The sequence below is a fragment of the Protopterus annectens genome, chromosome 3.part1 (assembly GCF_019279795.1).
Source record: "Protopterus annectens isolate FY-2018-M chromosome 3.part1, PAN1.0, whole genome shotgun sequence".
Classification (NCBI taxonomy): domain Eukaryota; kingdom Metazoa; phylum Chordata; order Ceratodontiformes; family Protopteridae; genus Protopterus; species Protopterus annectens.
Window position 1 is genome coordinate 182270604 of NC_056732.1, and position 22191 is coordinate 182292794.

General features: G+C 40.6%; 1 protein-coding gene across 1 annotated transcript in view; it reads right to left on the bottom strand.

Annotated features, from left to right (window-relative positions):
• Positions 1 to 5155: 5155 nt before the first annotated feature.
• NRP1 (neuropilin 1) overlaps positions 5156 to 22191 on the bottom strand; it is a 500773-nt gene continuing 483737 nt past the window's right edge. Inside the window, exon 18 of the mRNA XM_044066709.1 lies at positions 5156 to 5976. Within this exon, the coding sequence (XP_043922644.1) occupies positions 5696 to 5976 (281 nt within the window). The 3' untranslated portion in view covers positions 5156 to 5695. The remainder of the gene's footprint in view (positions 5977 to 22191) is intronic.

Here is a 22191-nt window from a genome sequence, read left to right on the forward strand (position 1 = left end):
TACTTGACTTGCAGAATGCATTAACTCCTGTAACTCTTTAGATTCTGGACAAGCAGGAAAGGAAGACATTTTTTGTTTGAGGAGTTCCAGGGTATGTTGCTGAAATTTTAGTATATGGAACTGACAATTTAGTGCTCTGATAGCAAAAGTAGCTGAGGTGTATACTTTTTTACCCCGTCTGTCTAATGCTTGGGAATCCCTATCTGAGGGGGGTGGATTCTTAGCAGACGTTGCTTTAATCCTTTTAGGCCCTTGAAAAATTACCTAAGGGTCAGTAGTAGGATTTGTAAAAAGAAATTTGTGTGAGTCAGGGACTCTATAGTACCTGTGTGGTTTTCTGGGTGCAGGAGGGTGGGTGTCAGGAGTCAAACTGGACTCCAGGAAAACATCCTCCACAACATCCAGGACTGGGGGGATGGCCAGTGGTCTGTGCTGTGGAAGATCTAAGAATTCCCTGAGTCTCTTTTTAGACTGGGGATAGTCCTGACTCTCCCATTGGAAGTGGTCCCTTAAGGTATGAAGGGTTTTCCCAAAGGAAAAATCCCCTGAGGGAAAGGCTGAAGGAAGAGAATCCTATGTATCACAATCCTCATAAGTGGAGAGGGGCTCCAAGTCTTCATATTCAGATGCATCAGAGTCATCTGACTCTTGTTCAGACAAAACTACAGGGGATAGATTTTCCTTCTGGAGGGGTAGCTTGGCTTCCTCTGAACACTCTTCAAGAGAAACCTTGACGAGTGGATGGGAAACAGAAAATTTACCCCAGGGATCACTGCAGTGGCTCTGCTGGACAGTGGCGCAGGGGACTAATGGCTCTGCTGGACGGGGGCACAGGGAACTAATCTAAGGGGGTGGCAAAAGCCAACACATTCCGGCTAGGCTTATAAATGCCCTTGGGCAGACAACCTAGTACTTAACTATGAACCTATGAACCTATAAGGTCTTCAGCCATTTTAAGCATTTGAGACTGAGGCAAGGAAGCAGGTGCCTGAGATTGGGTTGTTGGTTTCTTGGGTGTGGTTCATATCCTGGGCCTAAGAAACTCAGTCATTTTTGAAAGAACTGTAGTCATGAAAGAAGACATCGGTTTGTGTCGAGAATCGGTAGTGTGAAGGACTTCCTCGGAAGCCGGTGCCTGCTCAGCGGCTCTGGACCCATCCAAGGTAGAGACGACCGCAGGATCCTTAGTCGAAGAAGAGTTTTGCGGCATACCAGACCCCTGAAATGGTCTCGGTAGTGGCTTGCGAATCCACAGAAGTGGGCATCAGGGGCTTTGAAAGTGCCTCACTGAGGACCGGTGAACTGATGACTAGCTTAACGAGAGCATCATCGGAAGGTTTTGACCTGTGTGGTCTGTCTCTGTCTTTATCTTTATGTTTTTTCAAAAGATGTGCTGTCGGACAGCTTACCAAAGCCATATCGGTGTTCGAGGACTGTAAGTGAAAATATCTAGCTACCATAAGGGCCAGATGATGGATAGTTCTGGCATTGAACAAAGCACATAAGCGACAGTGGGGGACGTCATGGTCTGGGCCTAAGCAAGTGACGCAGTAAGAATGAAAGTCTTGGTGTGGTATTTGATTTCCACAGGTGAGACAATTGTTAACTTTTTCTGACATTGGTTAGTGCAAGAAAAAAGGATCCCCAACAGGGTACTTGGCTTTAGAAGACTTGGCTTCAATTCGGTAGACAAAACTCAGGTAACGGCTGACCGGCACTCATGCGAACTGCTTCTGCTTCGGGCTCCATGAAAAGAAAGACTGATGTAATGGTGTCGGCTGCCTTACTTTATACTACTGATGACCTGACGTCAGTCCTGAAGCGACAGCAACTGACACAGAAATACTAAGCCTCTAGTATTCGGGACAATCTAGGGCTACCCTGGCAGGGATAACCCAAATGTGATGACTGCAACAGTGAAACACGAAGAACATCTGCATTATCAACTTTTCTGATGTCAAGGGCAGCAAATGATGTGCTAAAACAGTAAAGTTACCTGCCTCAGCTGTAGTTTCTTTTGGGAAACACTGCATCTAGAAAAAAGTACCATCCCAAGAAAGGAAAAAATGTTTACAGATAATTACAGATAGTTGCATGAAATTTCAACAGCTGCTAAACCACATTATAGAAACAGCTGCACTCATTACCCAATACACGACAAAGGCACATCAGAACACTAGTATTTTATGAAATGTTTAATTCGGCTGTATCTTTGGAATGTAGTAGTCATAGTCAGAAGTACAGTTAGTTCAGGTCGGTGTGAATTCTCTTGGCTCCTTTCAGAATACAAATGTTCTTTACATTTAAGGCCTTGTTGTTCATTTCTAAACAACAATTTACACGAGTCATATTGTCATAGAAAATAAAATATTTGTAAAAAAATCTGCACAAAACTCTTATGACAGTACAAAACATGTAGCAAGAATATGCCTGGAAAAATGAAATATTTTGCTGCAGGAAATTGTATAATTCTTCAATAAAGAAAAAATAGTTTTATTTTACATTTTAAAATTATGCAACATAATCTAAAACAATATAAACTGAATTTTAACACTGTTTTTTTTTTTACAAATCAATAATCTTATAAACATATACTTTTTAAATACATTATCAGTGCAAGGTTTCTTCTAAAAGTCCCAGCATCATCTCCCCCTGTATAATCCAAGATATCTCAAATTGTCCTACACTGGAAATGCAAACTCATTTAGCTAGTCAATTATAAAAAGGGCTCCCAATCACAGTAGTGAGACCCCAGATTTCAGGTTACACAAGTCCGGAAAATAAACAGCAACTCAGTAAAAAAATAAAGTGAATTTTCAGACTTGCTAGTACATCATTAAACTGTTTTAGAGGGAATTCCCCCCCCCCCCAAGCCTGCTGTGTGTACATACTAACTGAAATTGCAGTACCTCAAAGAAGGGAGAATACTCCAAGGTACCATCATCTCAGACAGCATGTACTTCTCACATTTACACTTATAATTCCACTCCTCTGAGTATCATAATTTATGGCCCTTGACATTTATCAGGTACCCTAAAACATGGACAAAGCTCTGTAATCATGAAGAGAGTTTAGGATTGGGAGATTTGAAAAAATATGTAAATATTTACAAATCACAAGAGTTTATTAGCATTGGAGTGATAATATATACAACATTGGAGAGTTTTAAAATTATAATCCAAATACACAAATATAACTTTGTGGACTGAATGAACTATTTATTTGTTAATTGGGGTAGAACACTGATCAACGTGGCCTTTTTAATGCTCAGGCTGGGAGCACTGTCTGGTTAAGTAACCTGCTCAGAATTACACAGTACACAAACAGAGGGCAGGGGGAATCAAACCCTGTAGCAGAAGTAGCTTATTAACAGCTCACAACCTTAATTCTCTGTACTAATTGTCACACCTATTGCATATAAGTGGTCTTACCCCTGTGTTTTTTTCCTAGAAATAAGCAACAGAGGTCTTAACAGCTACTTCTACAAGAACAGAATTAAAACACACAGAGATGTGTTTTTAAGCAGGTGTCTGTCAAAATAAAAAGATTTGTATTTTGCAAATAATTAATCTTGGTTTATAATTTTAAATGCTTAATTTAATGTTGCTGGTCAGTCATATCATTAACTGAGAAATTGCCATGCATTTAGGTAATATTACAAGTAGCGTACTTGCTCCTTTCTGTGAAGATGAAATGTCAAAAGCTACGTCACTATTACAAATTGGGAGAACGTTAAACAAATCTGTTTATGACAAATGTGTTCAAATGTTTTTTCTCTAAAAATGGAATCTCCCTGTAAGACACACGCACATGCGCACACACATCCATCCATCCTCAATCTCTTTTCCCATTTTTGAACATGGGGTCAGGGTGTCATTTTAGCAGTGACAATCATCTCAAGCCAAGGTTTTACACCACTGGGTGGCTAGCCCTGCCATGGTAGCTCATTCGTACACTCACTTGCACACACACACACACACACACACACATATAAATATATATATATATGTATATATATATATATATATATATATATATATATATATATATATATATATCTATATAAAATGCATGTATGTATATCCATATGCGTTGCATATTACACATGGTTAATGAACAAAACGCAATATATTCTCCGGTCTCACTCTTTATTACATTCAATAACCATATGCAAACTCTCTAGCACACTTCCCATTGTAGTTCTCTCTCCTAAGAAGGTCATATGGCTCTTATACTTGTTGAAAAGACGAAGTTGTCGATGCAAACTATGAAACTTATTATGCATTATAAACTACAGAACTTATGTCTGAATTTTCTAAATAATCCATGTTTTAATTAGAATCAAATTGATGCATGGAGTTTAAACTATAGGCCAAAAAATACCTATTGCTTTCTTATAATTTTTAAATTTATTTATTTTTTTTATGAAGAAAAAGTGTGATGTTAAAAAACTTAACTTAGCTGGCCTAGCTGTACACTAAGCCAATCTTGGATTACAGTGGAAAGGAATACTGCCAGCAATCTGTGACCAACACAATATTAGAAGTTAGGCATCACAAAGCAAGTTACAATTTCCCTTACATGAGCAATGACAGGACAAGTAAGATATTTATCAACAGGGAATTTCAGAAGAAAAAAGATTTTAAGCAAACAAATTAAATAAAGTGGTGCAGTCAACGGTAAAATTCTACATTAAATATGCTAAAGAAATGAAAAAGGGCTGATGGGAACTTGTTTTTTTATAGACCAAAATGTGTATTATATGAGAACATGGTGAAGGCAAATGTCCATAAGAAACAAAATGAAACCCTTACCTCTCACGACAAACTGTTCTTCCTTTTTAACTGTTTAGGAAGGAGTCAAAGCCATGATGAAGATAAGAGTATTTATGAAGCTGGAAGAGGATAATTCTCCTCCCACTGAAGTGGACCGCATGACAGAACATACAGTATAATAAAGGCACTTCAGAGGACATTCACTAGCCACAGCCAAGAGCTTTATGTTGGGGTAGACTCTACAGAACATTGCCACGACAAACTCTGGCAAACTTTGTATGCAGCAGTGTTTATCTGGTGCAGTGGTACATAGGAATACTAGAAAAACAATCTTAAAACCAGAAAATCAGATCAACACATTATAGACACAGATGCACTGCTAATATTGCCACACTTGTAATGTGTATTGGATCCTTGATTGCAAGTACAAGAAAAGAAACAGTAACTATACCAGCACAAACATACGTCTGTCTGTCTGTCTGCCACACTTGCATTACCATACACCATGCATCACTCGGTGCAACACTGCACACTGTGTGCTTACGAAAAGGACCCCTAAATCCCATCTTTTCACCATCTTTTGTGGCAAACGCTTTTCAGAAAAAAAGAACAAAAACACAAGAGGATTACAAAGTGTTTCAACAAATGATAAATAGCAGTAAATCAGTCTTGCTTGGCCTCAGCACCAGCATTAGATCACATAAAACTTTAAACAAACTGGAAAGCGCTGACTTTACAGAATTCCTTTTTTTCACAATGTCCCTGTTTGAGAATATGCCTGTTGAAGCTCCTGAGAAAGGCTTGGCTCAGTCACAGTCTTATATTCAAAGCTCACTTGGCTTCTACAGTAAGAAGAAATCAACCAGTATTCACCTCATTCAGGTCATGTCTTTTTATTTAATTTTAATGTTGTTTAATCCTCATGCCTCTGAGTATGAGTTCTGTAAATTCAGTTTATCTTTTTTCTGTTTTACACCATCCACAAGTTCAAAGTTGTAGTTTTCAAGAGCAGATAAGTTTCTTTCTGCCATCCCATTATGCCAACAGGCACAGTATAACACAACGCCACATATTGCTCCAAGAAGCACCCCAAGTGCACTCATCGCTATAATGGTAATAAGAATGGGGTCCAGAGTTTTAAGTACATTGCCTTTAGTGCTGTTGATTTCAGTATCATCAATATCTGTGCCAGATGAGGCACCTAGGAAGAAAAAAAAAATGGATGAATGCATCTGAATTTATTTTGCTGCCAGGATATCTACACACACGCACACACGCACACACGCACACGCACACACGCACACACGCACACTCATCAATTAATGACTAGGCAAAGTCCATACTTTTAGTCTACTACCACAGTGATAAAGAATACAAATTAAGACAGATGACATCAAATCTAGGTTTGTAAAATGTGCCAAGGTCAGCTAGAATATATTAAAGTGATTTAATAAAGAGTTATAAAAGGAGAATCAGATAATTACTGCAGTAGAAAAGGGAAGTAATGTTGATCTTTTAGGCAGTTAATAGGCATTACAACATTTTATATCGAGGTTTGTTATTTACTGTCTTTGGTATTAAAATATTTGCTTTTGTTGTAGGCTCTAGGTGTCAGGTGGTAAATAGCTGCAAATGAAATACAGTGTGAAAAGACTGACCAGAGAAATGATGAGATCTTCTTCTTGTATAACTACATCCTTAGTCTTTGACAACTAGAAAATGCCACCAGCTTTTCATAACAGAGAGCTACATTGTAACTGCTGCATTAGAATTAACAATCTAGTGATGCTGCTGTGTGATCCACGAAATGGACTGAATTCCTATAGGCAACCGTGATTCCATTCTACTATGCCCAATGAACATGAAGGGTTTCAGTACAACATGAATACAAGTTGCAGTTTTACAGTGCCTTTAGCAGATCAGGTCTTTTGTATCTTCTGCATCAACCTCAAAATAGATGTCTTTTCTGTAGGTTTTTCTGAGGTTATATCAGACAGCATGTAGAAAGAGGTAGTGTCAGTCAAACCTAAAGGATGGAGTATGTTTGTAAGTACTACTCAAACTACTATATTTAGCACACACCAAGGAATCATGCGGCAGACGTGGGAATACAGTGCAACTTTCAGCAGCCCCCTTCCATGAAACATTCGGTCAGTATACACAGACAAGATCACAACATGCTGAAGAAATCTAGGACACTTGCATTGCTAAGGAAACTCAGCTTGCAGTTCCCAGCTGTGGCTGAATGGGTTTCCCTGTATTTAGTCAAGCATACAGTAGATGAGTTTAAGCATCAGTGTCTATTCCCAAATTGCAATTGCTTGACTGTTGTCTACAAACTTAAAACACCTCTAGAGTGATTTCTTTTTGTGTGTCAGCAGTGCCTCCAAAGGTCTGGGCTATCTATTTCCTCAGCAGTTGTGTTGGAAGTGAAGTTAGTTTTGTCAAGTTAAAGCTTCAGCCAGCTGAAAAGTTAGTGAAGCAAGACTGGGCAACACCTGGGGGAAAACAGGTGATTGCTAAAAAATTACCTATTTTTTCCATGTAAAACCTTCTTCCTGTTTTCTTATTCAAACCAAGAATGCATATTTCACTTAAGTTTGCACAAATGGACAAACAGGTCAGATAATATAAAGATCCTGAACATTACTGAATAAAAGGCAGGCATAAAAAAATCTTTGTCCAACTATACCAACATTCTATGTTGTCACGATAAAAAATGTTTCACCACAATACTGGTTCTTTTATCAAAATGCTTGGTCTGCAGAACATTATTCTGTGTAATATGCATGCTGAGTATATCACCCAAAAATATGACAGTAAGCTCTTTTTACAAAGTCCTAATATCAGTTTGGTAAAAAAATAAAAATGTAGTAATACTTCACTAAACTTTCCTCACTTCCTTTTTACCCTTGTACATGTTTTTCCTGGATAGGTTTTTAAAGATTTTGACATGATTTCTTTCTTGTTTCTTGTCTTTCTACCATGATTTAATGAAGTTTGAATCTGGTATGCTGACAGACCAGTTAGGAAACAAGTTGCATATACTTCCTGATAACAAAAAGTACACTATACATAAGGAAAAAAGCATCCTTAAAAAAAATGCAGTATTATCTTTTCTGCTTGCTTATTACTCCTACTACATAGCTCCAGGGCATACCACCTTACTACACACCCCCTTTCTTATTATCTGAAAATGCAGATGGGCAATTCGATCCTCAAACCAGAGGCCTGCATGCACTCTCTCAATCGAGGAGTTGCACACAATGGAACTGTACTTCAGCAGGGTTTCAGCTTCTACTGATAGCATAGTGATTGCATACATTTTGGCTTCCCTTTTTTCCATATGGCTTTGATGGGACTTTGTGAAATACTAACCATTGTAACATCTGCACTGAAATATGTTGCCATAATTTGTGCACAAAATTACTCTCTGGGTAGGATCGGCATGGATATGGCATGACTAAATGTTATACGATGACCAGCCATACAACTGGAAACTGGCATTATGAAAGTCAGCAATGTTAGAAACACATTGAAAAAAGTGATGGTAGATTCCTACAAACCACACCTTTTACTATTCTTCAGAAAAATTAGAAAAATATACAGGTTTACCAAAGTCAAGTGCATACATTTGTTATTTCATGTTTCAAACAAAGAAAAATATTTATTAGGTAGATTTTTGTATTGCAATATTATTGTCATATTGTTATTTAAGATGTGTGCATGTCTCTAGTTAAGTTGTGAAATTTAACATTTAGTAGCCAATATGAAATAAACATAACCAATGATTTTCATGACTTGCAAAAACAGCAAGAGTTTGGATACAGGATTAGTCAGGAAATTGAACTCCTGGAATGTTTTACCAAGAACATGTTGACCCAACTCTTTCAGGGAGTACCTATTAAAATGTTGAAAGTTATAGACCAAACAAATTTATTTCAGAACAAAAAAACAGAGAAGGAATGTATTCTGAATGTCTAAATATTCCAGGCTTTAGTTATGTCAGGCTTAATGCTTCAACTATAAATAAAAGGAAGTACTTAAAACAAATGCACCTTGGTTTGTCTCTGTCACAAGCATCCTGTGCTCTTCTTAAATTCTCACATAGTTTGACTCCCACAGCCAACTCGGGGAAAGTTGTTTCAATCACAGCTGCAACAAAGGTATTTTGGCAGTCTGGGCAGCTCATCTAACTGGCACTTACCCATGTAGTCTATAAGCAATCACAATGGACACAAAGTGTGTAAAAATCAAACTTTTTAAACACTTTGACAGTTTACAAGCTCTTATTAATCATTTAGAGATAGCTTGTAAAATGCTTATTTGTCTGTTTTTGTTTTTGAAGGTAGTTTAATTACAGATAACAGAGATGTTGACATAGTGTTAGGCCTTGATCTAAGAGTAACTGATAAGTGACCCCCACTGTGACAACAGAAAATGACAGCTCACAAAAAAACAAACAAATTGTTAAGTCATTCAGGAGGCTGGGAAACAGTGAGATGAGACCCTTGAGGACAGAAATGAAATCATGTTTTGTTATTTTTATGCAACAACACATTAACTGAGTGATTAAAAATAAAATGATATGTAGATAAGAAAACATTGTGCGATTTAGAAAAAAATGCAAAAAATGGAATATTAAGAGAGAGGAAGAAAAAAAATCACAAGTATTAGAACCTTAAAGAGAGAAGAATGGACTCAAGAGAAGTGATACCTAATAAGGTGCAGCTCAAAAGCAGAAATGAAATAAATTCTAAGAGTCTTATAACAAGTCAAAATCTTTAAAGACGCATATAAGCAATGGCACCCATACATGGTTGTTGTTGAGTCTTTTGGCTTATCCCGATTAGGGGTCGCCACAGCGGAACTCTGGTCCGCTAATGTTTGGTAGTGGATTTTTACGTGCCGAGTTACCAGCCCTGACGCACAACCTTCAACGAAGGCACGCCCATTCACGCATGCCTCCACACAGAAGATGTTCTAGCTGAGATAAACAGCATAGCAGCACATTGAAAAACAGGTGACGGGGTGAGGGGTGAGCTAAGGATAATCTTTTGTCAAACAAAGCAATAATGGTGACCTGTAAAAGAACAAGAATATCAATATGGCATGGACAGATTACAAAAGAGCATTTGACAGTAACCCTTACTCCAGGACTATAGAATGTACAAAATCCACCACACATTGATAGGTTTTCACTCCCTTTATTATGAAAAAAAAAATGGAAAACCACTTTGCAAATAAAAAAGGCAAAATATTGCCCAGGGTGTAGATCTTTCTTTGACAGTCTTACTATTTTATCTTGCCCTCAGTCCCTTAAGTTGTTTACTGTAGTTCATAGACTCAACCTGAAGATTGTGGGCTCAGCCTGACTTCAAGAAAATCATCCGGTCAAAAGATACGTAAACTAAAACTACTTTTTTTTTTTTGTGGAAGATTTAAAACTTTATAGTTCATAGATAAACACCTGAAGAAACAGTTGCAAGTCATTAAACCAACAAAGATGACATAAGAACGTCATTTGGTATTAACAAATGTGCAAAAGCAACATCTAAAGGAGGAAAACTGAAGAATCAAGAAAGTATAAAATTTGGGGAGGGATGTGATATAAAAGAATTGCAACAGGAGGTAGTACATAATATCTGGGGAGAGCTGTAAGGGACACTAATGCAGCATGAACATAAGAGAACAAAGCTCAGTAAGGAAGATTTTACAAGACTGAAACATAATGAAAAATGTTTATTTTTTTACAAACACCTTGATTAAAATTACAGTATAATAACAGGGGCACACATACAATTATAGAAAAAGAAAATAATTCATTGCACACGTTCCCTTACTTTCATGCATTACAAGTACATGTTTACATTTTTAATAATTATCATTTGCTACAAGATTAAATAAACTGCTCATATCTTGCCTTCCCCTTAAATACCCCCATGAACAACTTCTGCATGTACTGTTCCGATAAATTCTATTTATTTCTATGTAATTTGACCCTTCCCTTTTGTAAAGATCCCATCTCCAATACTGAAAACTCCTGTAATATCAAATAATAAAGTTCAAGCTATAAATCAACTTGCACTTCCTGTTTAACTTACAGTTTTATGGTGAACACTGGTCTGAAAAACAGCTGGATAAGTTTGATAGGAAAAAAGTACAGTTGTGTACACTACCATAAATGTACATGTTCTAGTGTATTCACTGTTGTAGTCATCACACTTGGGTTATCTGCCTGCAGGTAGCCCTCAGTCAGCCCGAATACCAGATACTTAGTATTTCTGCGTCAGTTGTTGTTGCTCCAGGACTGACGTCAGGTCATCAGGGGTATAAAAACAGGCAGCTGACGCCATTACATCAGTTTTACTTGCCTCAAGTGTCAGGAGCTCCCAAATAGGGAGCTAAGGTATGGTGGGAAAATCACCACCAGTAAAAAGTAAATACCAATACCAATACCCCTGTAAGGGGTGAGTAATAGACACAGAGAGGAGAGAGAGAGAGAAGAGCAGGGGGCTGGAGGGAGGAAAACTAGGACTGCACAGTGAATAAACTCGAACATCTACATTTATGGTAAGTGTACACAACTGTACTATGTTCTTTGTGTTTCACTGTTGCAGTCATCACACTTGGGTTGATTCCCAAAGCTAAAGAAAGGGTGGAGGCAGTCAAAAAGAGTTGGGGCTGGCTAGTATCCCCTGCAGGACTGCTTGTTGCAAAACCTGCCCTGGATTTGGAAAAGATAGGCAGGTGGTAATGCTTGGTGAAGGTGTGTACAGAACTCCAGGTAGCTGCTTCCAGGATATCTCTGGTAGGGACTCCCCTGAGGAATACTGTAGAGGTAGAAGTTGCCCTAGTGGAATGTGTTCTGACCCCCTGAGGGGTTGGTTTCCCATGGTGTTTGCAGCAGAAATGGATACAGTGTGCTACCCATTGGAAACTGTTTGTTTTGAAATGGCCTTGCCCTCAGCCCCTGATGCAAAACTGAGTAGTAAATGGTCAGATTTCCTGAAGGGCTTATTCCTATCCAGGTAGAATCTGAGCTGTCTGTGCATATACAAGGAGTGCAGGATCCTTTTCCTTTATTTTGAGGATTGGGGAAGAAGGTTGGCAAGTGGATAGATTGGTTAAGAGCCACACTGGACACCACTTTAGGCATAAAGGAAGGATTAGTCCTGAGGGAGACCCTGTCAGCATGAAAAATAATGAAGGGTTCCACAGCCATAAGCGCTTCTAGCTCAGACACTCTTCTAGCTGAAGTGATGGCCAAAAGCAAGTCTGTTTTCCAAGAGAGGAATTTTAACTCTGCTGAAGCTGCAGGCTCAAAGGGAGGGAGTGTGAACTTTTCCAGTACAAAGGTAAGGTCTCAAGCAAGGGTGGGTGCTCTCCTTGGTGGCCTTAAGTTGTTAGCCCCTCTCAGGAACTGTTTGATGAGAGGGTGAGAGAAAAGAGGTGTCTCACTGTTGTAATAAGCAAAAATTGGCAGAGGCATGTATCTTAATGGTGGAGAAGGATAGGCCTCTGTGGAGTAGGTCTGCAGGTCTGCTAGGTAATCCAGGATTAGAGGTAAGGAGGGCAGTGCTGTGTCCTCTCCTTTAGACTGAATCCAGGAGTAATACCTTTTCCATTTATCAGCATATGATTTCCTTGTACTGGGTCTTCTGGCTTCAAGAATGATGTCTAGCACCTGCTTGCTTAGGCTAGTCACTGGGGGAGAATTCAAGGAATAAGCCAGGCTGCAAGATTCAGGGTTTGCAGTTGCAGATGCAAGATCTGTCTCCCCCCTGCTGAGTGAGAAGGGTTGGGATCTGGGGTAGGTGCCAGGGTGGCACCGGTGACAGGCTGCAATGTAGTGGGTACCAGTGCTGGTGTGGCCAGTCCAGGGCAATCAGGATTGTCCTTGGTCTGTCCTGTCTTGAGTAATATTCTTGACAGAAGGGGGGAATGCATAGATTGAGAGGTTTTCCCACAGGAAGGATAAGGCATCCACTTTCCAGGCCATGCTGTGAGGTGTCCTGGTGCAAAATTTGGTGATTACAGGGGGAGGCAAAGAGGTCCACCTCTGGGGTCTCCCATTTCTGGATTAGAATACTGAAGGTGCTGGGGTCTAATTGCCACTCGTGTGGGTCTAGGAGATTTCTGCTTAAGTCATCTGCCAGATAGTTTTGCTTGCCTGGCAGGAATTGAGCTTGCAGAGGAATCTGCATGTCCAAGGCCATGTTCCACAGGGCCATGGCTAGCCTGCAGAGTGGGTAAGAGTGTGTTCCCCCCCTGCTTGTTGATGTATCACACAACTGTGTTGTCTGTTTTTATCAGCAGGGGTCCTGGTGAGAGTAGGGACCTGAAAGCTGTCAGAGCATGCTGAACAGCTAGCATCTCTTTTAGGTTGATGTGCAGATGAGATTGACTTGGGCTCTAGTGCCCCTGAATACACTTGTCCAGGTGTGCCCCCCAGGCATAGTCTGATGCTTCTGTGGTTAGGGTCTGGGCAGCAAAGGGTTGAGTAAAGGGAAGTTCCTTGTTGTGGTTGCATGCTGCTGCCCATCAAAGAAACTCTGTCCTTAGAAAAGGTATGATAGGTATGATGGTTTCCAGGTCCTGAGAATATTGGCACCAAAGACTTACCACTGAAGTTTCCTCATATGCAGTCTGGCACATGGAATTAGTAGGATGCAAGAGGCCATGAACCTTAGGGCCTGCAGGATTTTCCTTGCGGATAGCTGGGATCTGGTGGCCATTTCAGTGAAGTAGTCTATCAGACAGGCTTGTTTTTCTGGAGAAAGGAATGCCATCTGAGATGTTGTGTCCAAGCTTCCTCCCAGGAATACAGTCTTTTGACTGGGGACTTATTTTCATTTCTTTTCATTGATAGTGAACCCCATGGAGGTTAGAAGGTTCTTTACAAATGTCAGGTTGCCTGCAACAGCTTTTCCTGACTGTCTGCCTGAATCAGGCAGTCATCCAAGTATGGGTAAATTTGAATTATTCACTGTCTGCAATAGGCAATGGCTGGAGCCAGGCATTTTGTGAATACTCTGGGAGCAGTGGATAAGCCAAAGGGAAGTGCAGAGACCTGATAATGCATAGATCATGCCCAGAAACGTAGGTATTTCCTGCATAAATCCCTGATAGGGGTGTGCAGATAGGCTTCTTTTAGGTCTAGGGCGGCAAACCAGGCATCTTTGGACAGCATAGGAAGAAGCTGCTGAAGGGTGAGCATTTTGAATTTTGGTACCACCAGGAAGGTGTTTAGAATGGAAAGATCTAGGATTGGGTGCCAAGTGCCCTGTTTTCTGGGTACCAGGAAAAGTCTGGAATAGAACCCTTGACCTATCTGTTCTGCAGGAACAAGATGAATTGCCCTTATGGAGAGCAGGGATTGAACTTGGTTTTGTGCCTCTGCCCACTGGTTTGGAGGAAGGTCTGGGAACATTGCAAAGTATGCTTGCTGACTCGGCTTGCAGAATGCATAAGCTCTTGTTAATTCTTTATTTTCTGCACAGTCTGTAAAAGTAGCTAATTGTTGCTTAATAAGTTCCATAATATGTTGCAGGTACTTCAGCATGTGAAACTGGCAATTCAATGCCCTAATGGCGAGAGTTGCAGAGGTGTATACTTTTTTACCCCATCTGTCTAAAGCTCTGGAATCCCTGTCCGAAGGGGTGGGATTCTTAGTTGTAGTTGCTTTTATACCTTTAGGCCCCTGGGAGATGACCTCTGGGTCAGCAGTAGGATTTTTGAAAAGAAATTTGTGAGAGTCAGGAACTCTGTAGTACCTGTCTGGTTTCCTAGGAGCAGGGGGAAATGTATCAGGAGTTACACTGGATTCCATAAAGACATCATCCACAACATCCAGAACTGGAGGTACTGCTAAAGGTCTATGTTGTGGCAAATCTAAAAATTCTCTGAATCTCTTTTTGGACTGTGGATAGTCTTGGCATTCCCAGTGGAAATGCACTCTTAAAGTATGTAGGGTTTCATCAAAATAAAAATCCTCTGGAGGTGAAGCAGAGGGAATGGATTCCTTTGCATCTGAATCCTCATAAGCAGATAAAGGCATATCTTCATATTCAGAAACCTCAGAGTTGTCGGACTATTGGTCTGTCAAGGCTGGCTTCCCCTAATCAGCATAATCAGGTCTTCCGCCATTTTAAGCATTTGATGTTGTGGCAAGGAAGCAGGTGCTTGAGTTTGGGTCATCATTTTTTTAGGTGTAGCTCGTACTCTTGTCCTTAGAAACTCTGTTGTTTTAGACAGAACTGAAGACGTGAAAGAAGTCGTCGGTTTGTGTCGAATATCAGTAGTGCGAAGAATTTCCTTGGAAGCCAGTGCCTGCACAGAGGCTCTGGACCCACACAAGGTAGAAACATCTGCAAGTTCCATAGTCAGAGAAGAGTCTCATGGCATACCAAACTCCGAACGGCTCTCGGTAGCGGCCTGCAAATCCATCAAAGCGGGCACCAGGGGCTGAGTACTGGCGAACTGGTGACTAGCTTAACGGAAACGTCATAATGAAAAAGGCAGAGATGGCGCTTTTTATATCGGGAAGACAAATAAATGCCTTAAAGCTAGAATCCTGGAACATATGAGGGACATTGTAAAAAGTAAGCAAACTAGTGCACTGGCTAAGAATGTACAAGAAAAAGGGATGCACCATGTTTTTAACTTTTTTGTATTAGAGATTTTATCAGAAAGCTTGAGAGGTGGAGATATTAAGAACAGGACAGAGGAGGTTGAACAGAAGTGGATTATGAAACTGCAGGCTGATAAACCCCCCAGAATTAATGGCATGGTATGACTTAAACCTTTTTTGAAAGCCAGACCATTGAAACATTAAAATTATGTATCAAATGTTTTTGTACTACTATGTATTATTTATACATTTTACCAATAGTTTGTACATTTTTTACATATTTTTAGCTTTTAATTAATTAAAGTTTTTAAATAAATGCACTTTCTAATTTAGTACATTCTCCACTGTGATATGCTGTTTTTTAATTCAAATTTGGCTGTTCAGTAGTATGATTTTAGTCTGAAGAAGCAATCAGTTTGGATCTTGAAAGTGCTAACTTCTCATTAAATTTTGTTTGTTTTCTTCCTTTAGTTGTGGTTTATGAAATTATTTTGTTGTTATTTTTCACTTTGAGGTGAATACCGAACGTTTTACCCAGTATATGTGCCTTTTTCATTGTTTACTTTGTGTGGATTATAGTACTGGGACATGGCTGAAGAATATGAAGCAGAGCTTGACTCTAGTCAAGGAAGGAATGCAATGCCGCAGTACTGCCTAAGCCGTTTTAGTCGACTGTTATTTATTGAGATGGAGAATCCAGTATTTCCAGATACTAGTATGGCTGCAATAAACCAGGAAGCACACTCTAAATTCTGGGAAAGATTTAGAATTTTTGAAAACAAACTATACAAAATTAAGAGGCTTCAGTGGCAAAGATTCCACTTAGAAGCATCACTCAAATACAAGATAGTCCCAAGGGGACTAAGGGTGTTTACTATGCCCACATATGGAGATATGTATCCCAATCTTCTGCAGAAATGGCAGCAACTGAATCTGCAGCTTAGCTATGATTATATGCACCTACTGATAGAATATTTTCTAGCACAAGAGAGAGAACTCAGTAGTGAGCTAGAGGTGCTACAGAATGAGTTGTGTTCTAACTTTTCGACTGATGTTATAGGAAGCAAGCTTGATGATCTGCAGAAAAGTGTTTTGAACTACGAAAAAAGGCTGCAGAAGGTACAGTTGTGTACACTTACCATAAATGTAGATGTTCAAGTGTATTCACTGTTGCAGTCATTTCATTTGGGGTAATCTGCTGGCAGGTTGCCCTCAGTCTGCCTGAATAACAAAGTTTTGGGCCCTGCGTCGGTTGCTGTCTCCTCTTCCATGACGTCAGGGATATAAAACACACAGCCAATGCCATTTTAGTCAGTTTTTCTTGCCCCAGATGTCAAGTGCCTTGGGGAGCAAAAAAAAAAAAATATATATATATATATATATAAATAAACAGTAAATATATATAAATGCACTTTTAAAAACATAAACCTTTACCTTCATCTGAAAGCAAATACACCACAAAGGCCTTTGTGTATAGTGAAGGAAAGAAAGGGTATAGAAAGATATAGAAAGAGGGATGGCGGGTGGGCAATAGTGAATACACTCGAACATCTACATTTATGGTAAGTGTACACAACTGTACTATGTTCTCCGTGTTTCACTGTTGCAGTCATTACATTTGGGTAGAATCCCAAAGCTATGGATGGGAGGATGGAACTAAACAGCATTAGGAGCAGCTATAAGGCCCTGCAGAACTGCAGTGGCAAAGCCTGCCCTGGATTTGGAGAAGAGAGGCAAATGATAATGCTTTGTGAAGGTATGAACAGAGCTCCAAGTAGCAGCTTCTAGAATGTCTTTGGTTGGAACCCCTCTGAGAACAGCTGCTGAAGTAGAAGCAGCCCTGGTGGAATGTGATCTGATCCCCTTGGGCACAGGTTTACCATGGTGCAAGTAGCAGAAACAAATGCAGTGGCTTAGCCACTTAGAAATAGTCTGCTTTGATATAGCCTTCCCCACTGATCCGGCAGCAAATGCTACCAGTAGTTGCTCAGACTTTCTTAGAGATTTGGTCCTGTTTAAGTAGAATCTTAGTTGTCTGTGTGCATCCAATGAATGCAGAATCCGCTCCTCCTTGTTCTGCAGATTTGGGTAAAATGTTGGCAGGTGAATGGTCTGGTTAAGAGCCACACTGGATACCACCTTAGGCATAAAAGAAGGATTGGTCCTGAGAGACACCATGTCCAGGTAAAATATAATAAAAGGCTCTACTGCCATGAGAGCCTGTAGTTCTGAAACCCTTCTTGCTGAAGTGACTGCCAAGAGAAAAGCTGTTTTCCAGGATAGAAATTTTATATCCGCAGTAGCTGCTGGTTCAAAAGGAGGCAGGGTGAGTTTTTCCAGCACAAAATTGAGGTCCCATGCAGGAGTTGTTGATCTTCTGGGAGGCCTTAAATGTTTGGCCCCTCTAAGACATTGCTTAAGCAGAGGATGAGAAAAGAGGGCAGGCTCTGTGTTGTAATGAGCCGAGATGGCAGAAACATGGATTTTTATTGAAGAAAAAGATAGGCCCTTGTCAAGCATCTCAGTCAAATATTGTAAAATCTGAGGAATATTGGGCTTTGCTGTGTCTGTTACTTGTGCTTGGTTCCATGCACAGAATTTCTTCCATTTATCAGCATACGATTTTCTAGTACTAGGCCTTCTGGCTTCCAAAATGACATCCATCTCATATTTACTGAGAGGTGTTGTTTGAATAATTAGTTGATCAGCCATGCTGCAAGATTCAGAGTTTGGAGCGGAGTGTGCAGAATTTGATAGTTCTGCTGAGACAGTAGATGAGGTATTTGAGGCAAGTACCATGAAGGAAGCTGAGACATATTCCTTAGAAGTGGGTACCAGTGCTGGCGAGGCCAGTCCGGAGCAACTAGGATCATTTTTGTTTTTTCCTGTCTGACTTTTAGTAAGACCTTGGGGAGTAGAGGCAGAGGGGGAAAGCCATAGTTTTTTTCCAGCTGAAGGATAGGGCATCCACTTTCCATGCTTTTTTGTGATGAGTTCTTGTGCAGAATTTGTCCAACTGATAATTTTGGGGAGAGGCAAACAGATCTATGTCTGGGCTCCCCCATTTCTGTGTTAACATGCTGAAGATTTGTGGATCCAGTTTCCATTCATGTGGGTCCATAAGATTTCTGTTTGGCAGGAATTGAGCTTGAAGATGTATTTGGTAAGTCAAGGCTGTGTTCCACAAGGCCATGGCTAGTCTGCAAAGTGGGTAGGAATGTGTACCACCCCTGCTTGTTTATGTACCATATAACTGTGGTGTTGTCCGTCTTTATCAGTAGTTGTCCTGGATGAAGTAAGTCCTTGAAGGCTTTCAGAGCATTCTGAACAGCTAGCATCTCTTTCTGGTTGACATGCAGATGCATTTGGTTTGGGCTCCATTTGCCCTGAATGCATCTCCCTGCCAGGTGGGCCCCCCAAGCACAGTCTGACGCATCTGTAGTTAGGGTTTGGGAGGCAGGGGGTAGAGTGAAAGACAGTCCCTTGTTCTGGTGACATGTCTCTGTCCACCAAATAAACTCCTGTTGTAGGCAGGGAATGAGAGCAATCATTGTTTCCAGACTGTGACAATGTTGACTCCATAAACTTTTTAGGTACCACTGAAGTTTCCTCATATGCAGTCTCACATATGGAATTAGTAGAATGCAGGATGCCATGACCCCCAAAGCCTACAGAATTTGTCTTGCAGATAACTGGGTTTTTGTTGCCATTTGTTTGACGTATATTGTCAGTTGCCTTTGTTTGTCTGGCGTGAGGTAAGCCATCTGGGCAGTTGTATTCAAGCTTGCACCCAGGAATGTAATTATTTGAGAGGGTACCAGTTGTGATTTCTTTTAGTCTATTGTGTACCCTAGGCATGTTAGAAGCCTTTTTACATACGCCAGATGTTGAAGAAGAATGTCCTTGTTTTCTGCTTGAATGAGACAGTCCAGATAAGGATAAATTTGTATGCTTCTTTGTCTGCAAAATGCAATTACTGGTGCCAGGCACTTTGTAAAGACCCTGGGTGCAGTAGATAAGCCAAAGGGCAGTGCAGAGAATTGGTAATGCAAAAAACCAGCTTTGAAGCAGAGGTATCTTCTGCAGGATTCCCTTATTGGGATATGCAGGTATGCCTCTTTTAAGTGTAGAGTTACTAACCAAGCACTTCTGCCTAGTATAGGCAGTAGATGTTGTAAAGTCAGCATTTTGAATTTTGGAATGTCCAGGACCGTGTTCAGAATCGATAAGTCCAGAATTGGACGCCATGAATTGTCTTTTCTGGGTACCAGGAAAAGTCTTAAATAAAAACCTTGTCCTTTTTCCTTTTCTGGCACCGGATGAATAGCTCCCATATCCATGAGGGACATGACTTGTTTCTGGGCCTCTGCCCACTGGTTTTGTGGCAGATCCGACCATCCATTTGGAACTGGCAAAGTATGGAAATGAAATCTGTACCCCTGGGATACTATGTTTAATACCCACTTGTCCTGGGTAATTAATTGCCAATTTTGAGCATGAAGTGTTAGTTTTCCCCCCAAGGGGGCTGCCAAAAGATAAGTGTTTGGTGATGGTAGAGGAAAGTCATTGAGACTGCTTACTGTAGGGTTGTGTTTTGTTTCCTCCAGATTTGGAGGTGGATGCACCCCATTGCTTTGACCTGTAAGAACCCTGTGATTGGTATCTGGAGCCTTTTGAGCACCTGTATTTGCCCTGAGTGGCTCTGTTGGACACAGGAAAGGACCAGTTTTTAGTAGGCCAGTGTCTACTAAACCTGGGTGGCTGCACTTGCAAGAAATCTTTTACAGTTTGCATAGATTTAGCTTTGTCTTCCATTTTCTTTAAAACCTCTTCTGCCTTATTACCAAACAGAGTATAATGCTGCAAAGGGGCATCCAACAATTTAGCTTTAACATGATCAGGCAGATTTTGTTCCTTGAGCCAGGCATACTTTCTAATCACAGATCCAGTAACGGCGGCCCTACAAGAGGCCTCCAAGAAATCAAAACCACATTGCAAAGTATGCTTTCCAACTTGTTCTGCTGAATGCAATAATTCTTGTAACTCTTTATTTTGCACACAATCAGAAATCAACACAATTTTCTGTTTCAGTAAGCCCATAACATGCTGTTGATATTTAAGCATATGAAACTGGCAGTTTAAAGCCCTCATTGCCAAGGTTGCAGACGTATAAACCTTCTTACCCCATCTATCCAGCGCCCTGGAATCTCTATCAGAAGGGGTAGGATTCTTGGCTGTAGAGGCCTTTACACCCTTGGGACCCTGATAAATAGTTTCAGTATCAGCAGCATGATTTTTGAAAAGAAATTTGTGGGAGTCAGGAACCCTGTAATATCTGTCTGGCTTACTAGGAGCCGGAGGCAGGGAATCAGGAGCCATGCTTGATTCTGAAAAAACATCATCAACAATGTCTAATACAGGAGGTATTGCCAAAGCCCTTTGCTGAGGAAGAAGAAGGAAATCCCTAAGCCTCTTTTTTGACTCAGAGAAGTCCTGAATCTCCCAGTGAAAATGTTCCCTTAAAGTATGCAAAGTTTCTCCAAAACAGTAATCCTCAGGAAGATATGCAGATGGGATGGATTCCTCTGCATTAAAATCCTCATAGGGTGGAATAGAAAATTCCTGATCAGAAGAGGGATCAGAAGAAATGGAAACCTGATCTGAAGATTCATAATCAGTGCCTTGCCTAGGCCTCTTAGCAGGGGGAGGTTGGGAACCCTGATCAAGGTAATTAAATCCTCAGCCATTTTGATCATCTGTTTTTTAGGCATAGGGGCTTGAGCACATGGCTCATGCGTCGATTTTTTAGACATAGAAGTTGTTGGTGTCGGTTTAATATAAAAATGTTGAGGCCTGAAAACACCCTCAGAAGCTGGTGCCTGCTCAGTGGCTCTGGACCCGTCTAAGGGAGAGACATCCGTGGGTTCAATACTCTGGGAATCTCGCAGCATACCGGACTCCGAATGGGTCTCGGTAGAGGCCTGCGACTCAAAAGTAGTGGGTATCAGGGGTTGCAAAAGCGCCTCACTGAGTACCGGCGAACCGGCGACTGGCTTTGGAGAAGCTTCGTCGTTGGTTTTGGACCTTGACGGTCTGTCTCTGTCTTTTTATTTGTGTTTTTTGTGTACTCCGGTAGTCAGATTGCTAACCGAAGACATTTCAGGATAATTAAATCTTGAACCAAAATATTTAGAAGCAAAAATATACTGACGCTTAATAGTGCGTTGGTTAAATCTAGCACAAAACTGACAGCAAGGCACGTTGTGATCTGGGCCTAGGCAAGGAATACAGTACAAAAGAAAATCCTTATGAGGTATTTGCTTCCCACATGTAATGCAATTATTAACTTTTACTGACATCAGTAAGGAGCAACAAAAAGTTTCCCCAACGGGGTACTTAGCTTTAGTTTGAAGACTTCGGTTCTGAAACTCGAGTATGTAAATTTCAGGAGTCGGCCGACTGGCACTTACGAACTGCTTCTGCTTCGGGCACTGTGCGACAAGAAAGACAGAATAAAATGGCGTTGGCTGCATGTTTTATACCCCTAATGACCTGACGTCATGGAAGAGGAGACAGCAACCAACGCAGGACCCAAGACTTTGTTATTCAGACCGACTGAGGGCAACCTTCCAGCAGATTACCCCAAATATAATGACTGCAACAGTGAAACATGAAGAACATCACCAAGCTTAAAAAACTACGAGACTTGAATGATTTCCAGTGCAGAGAAGTCTTTTCTTGGCCCAGCCAGTCCAATTTGGTATCCAAGCAACATCAAGAAGC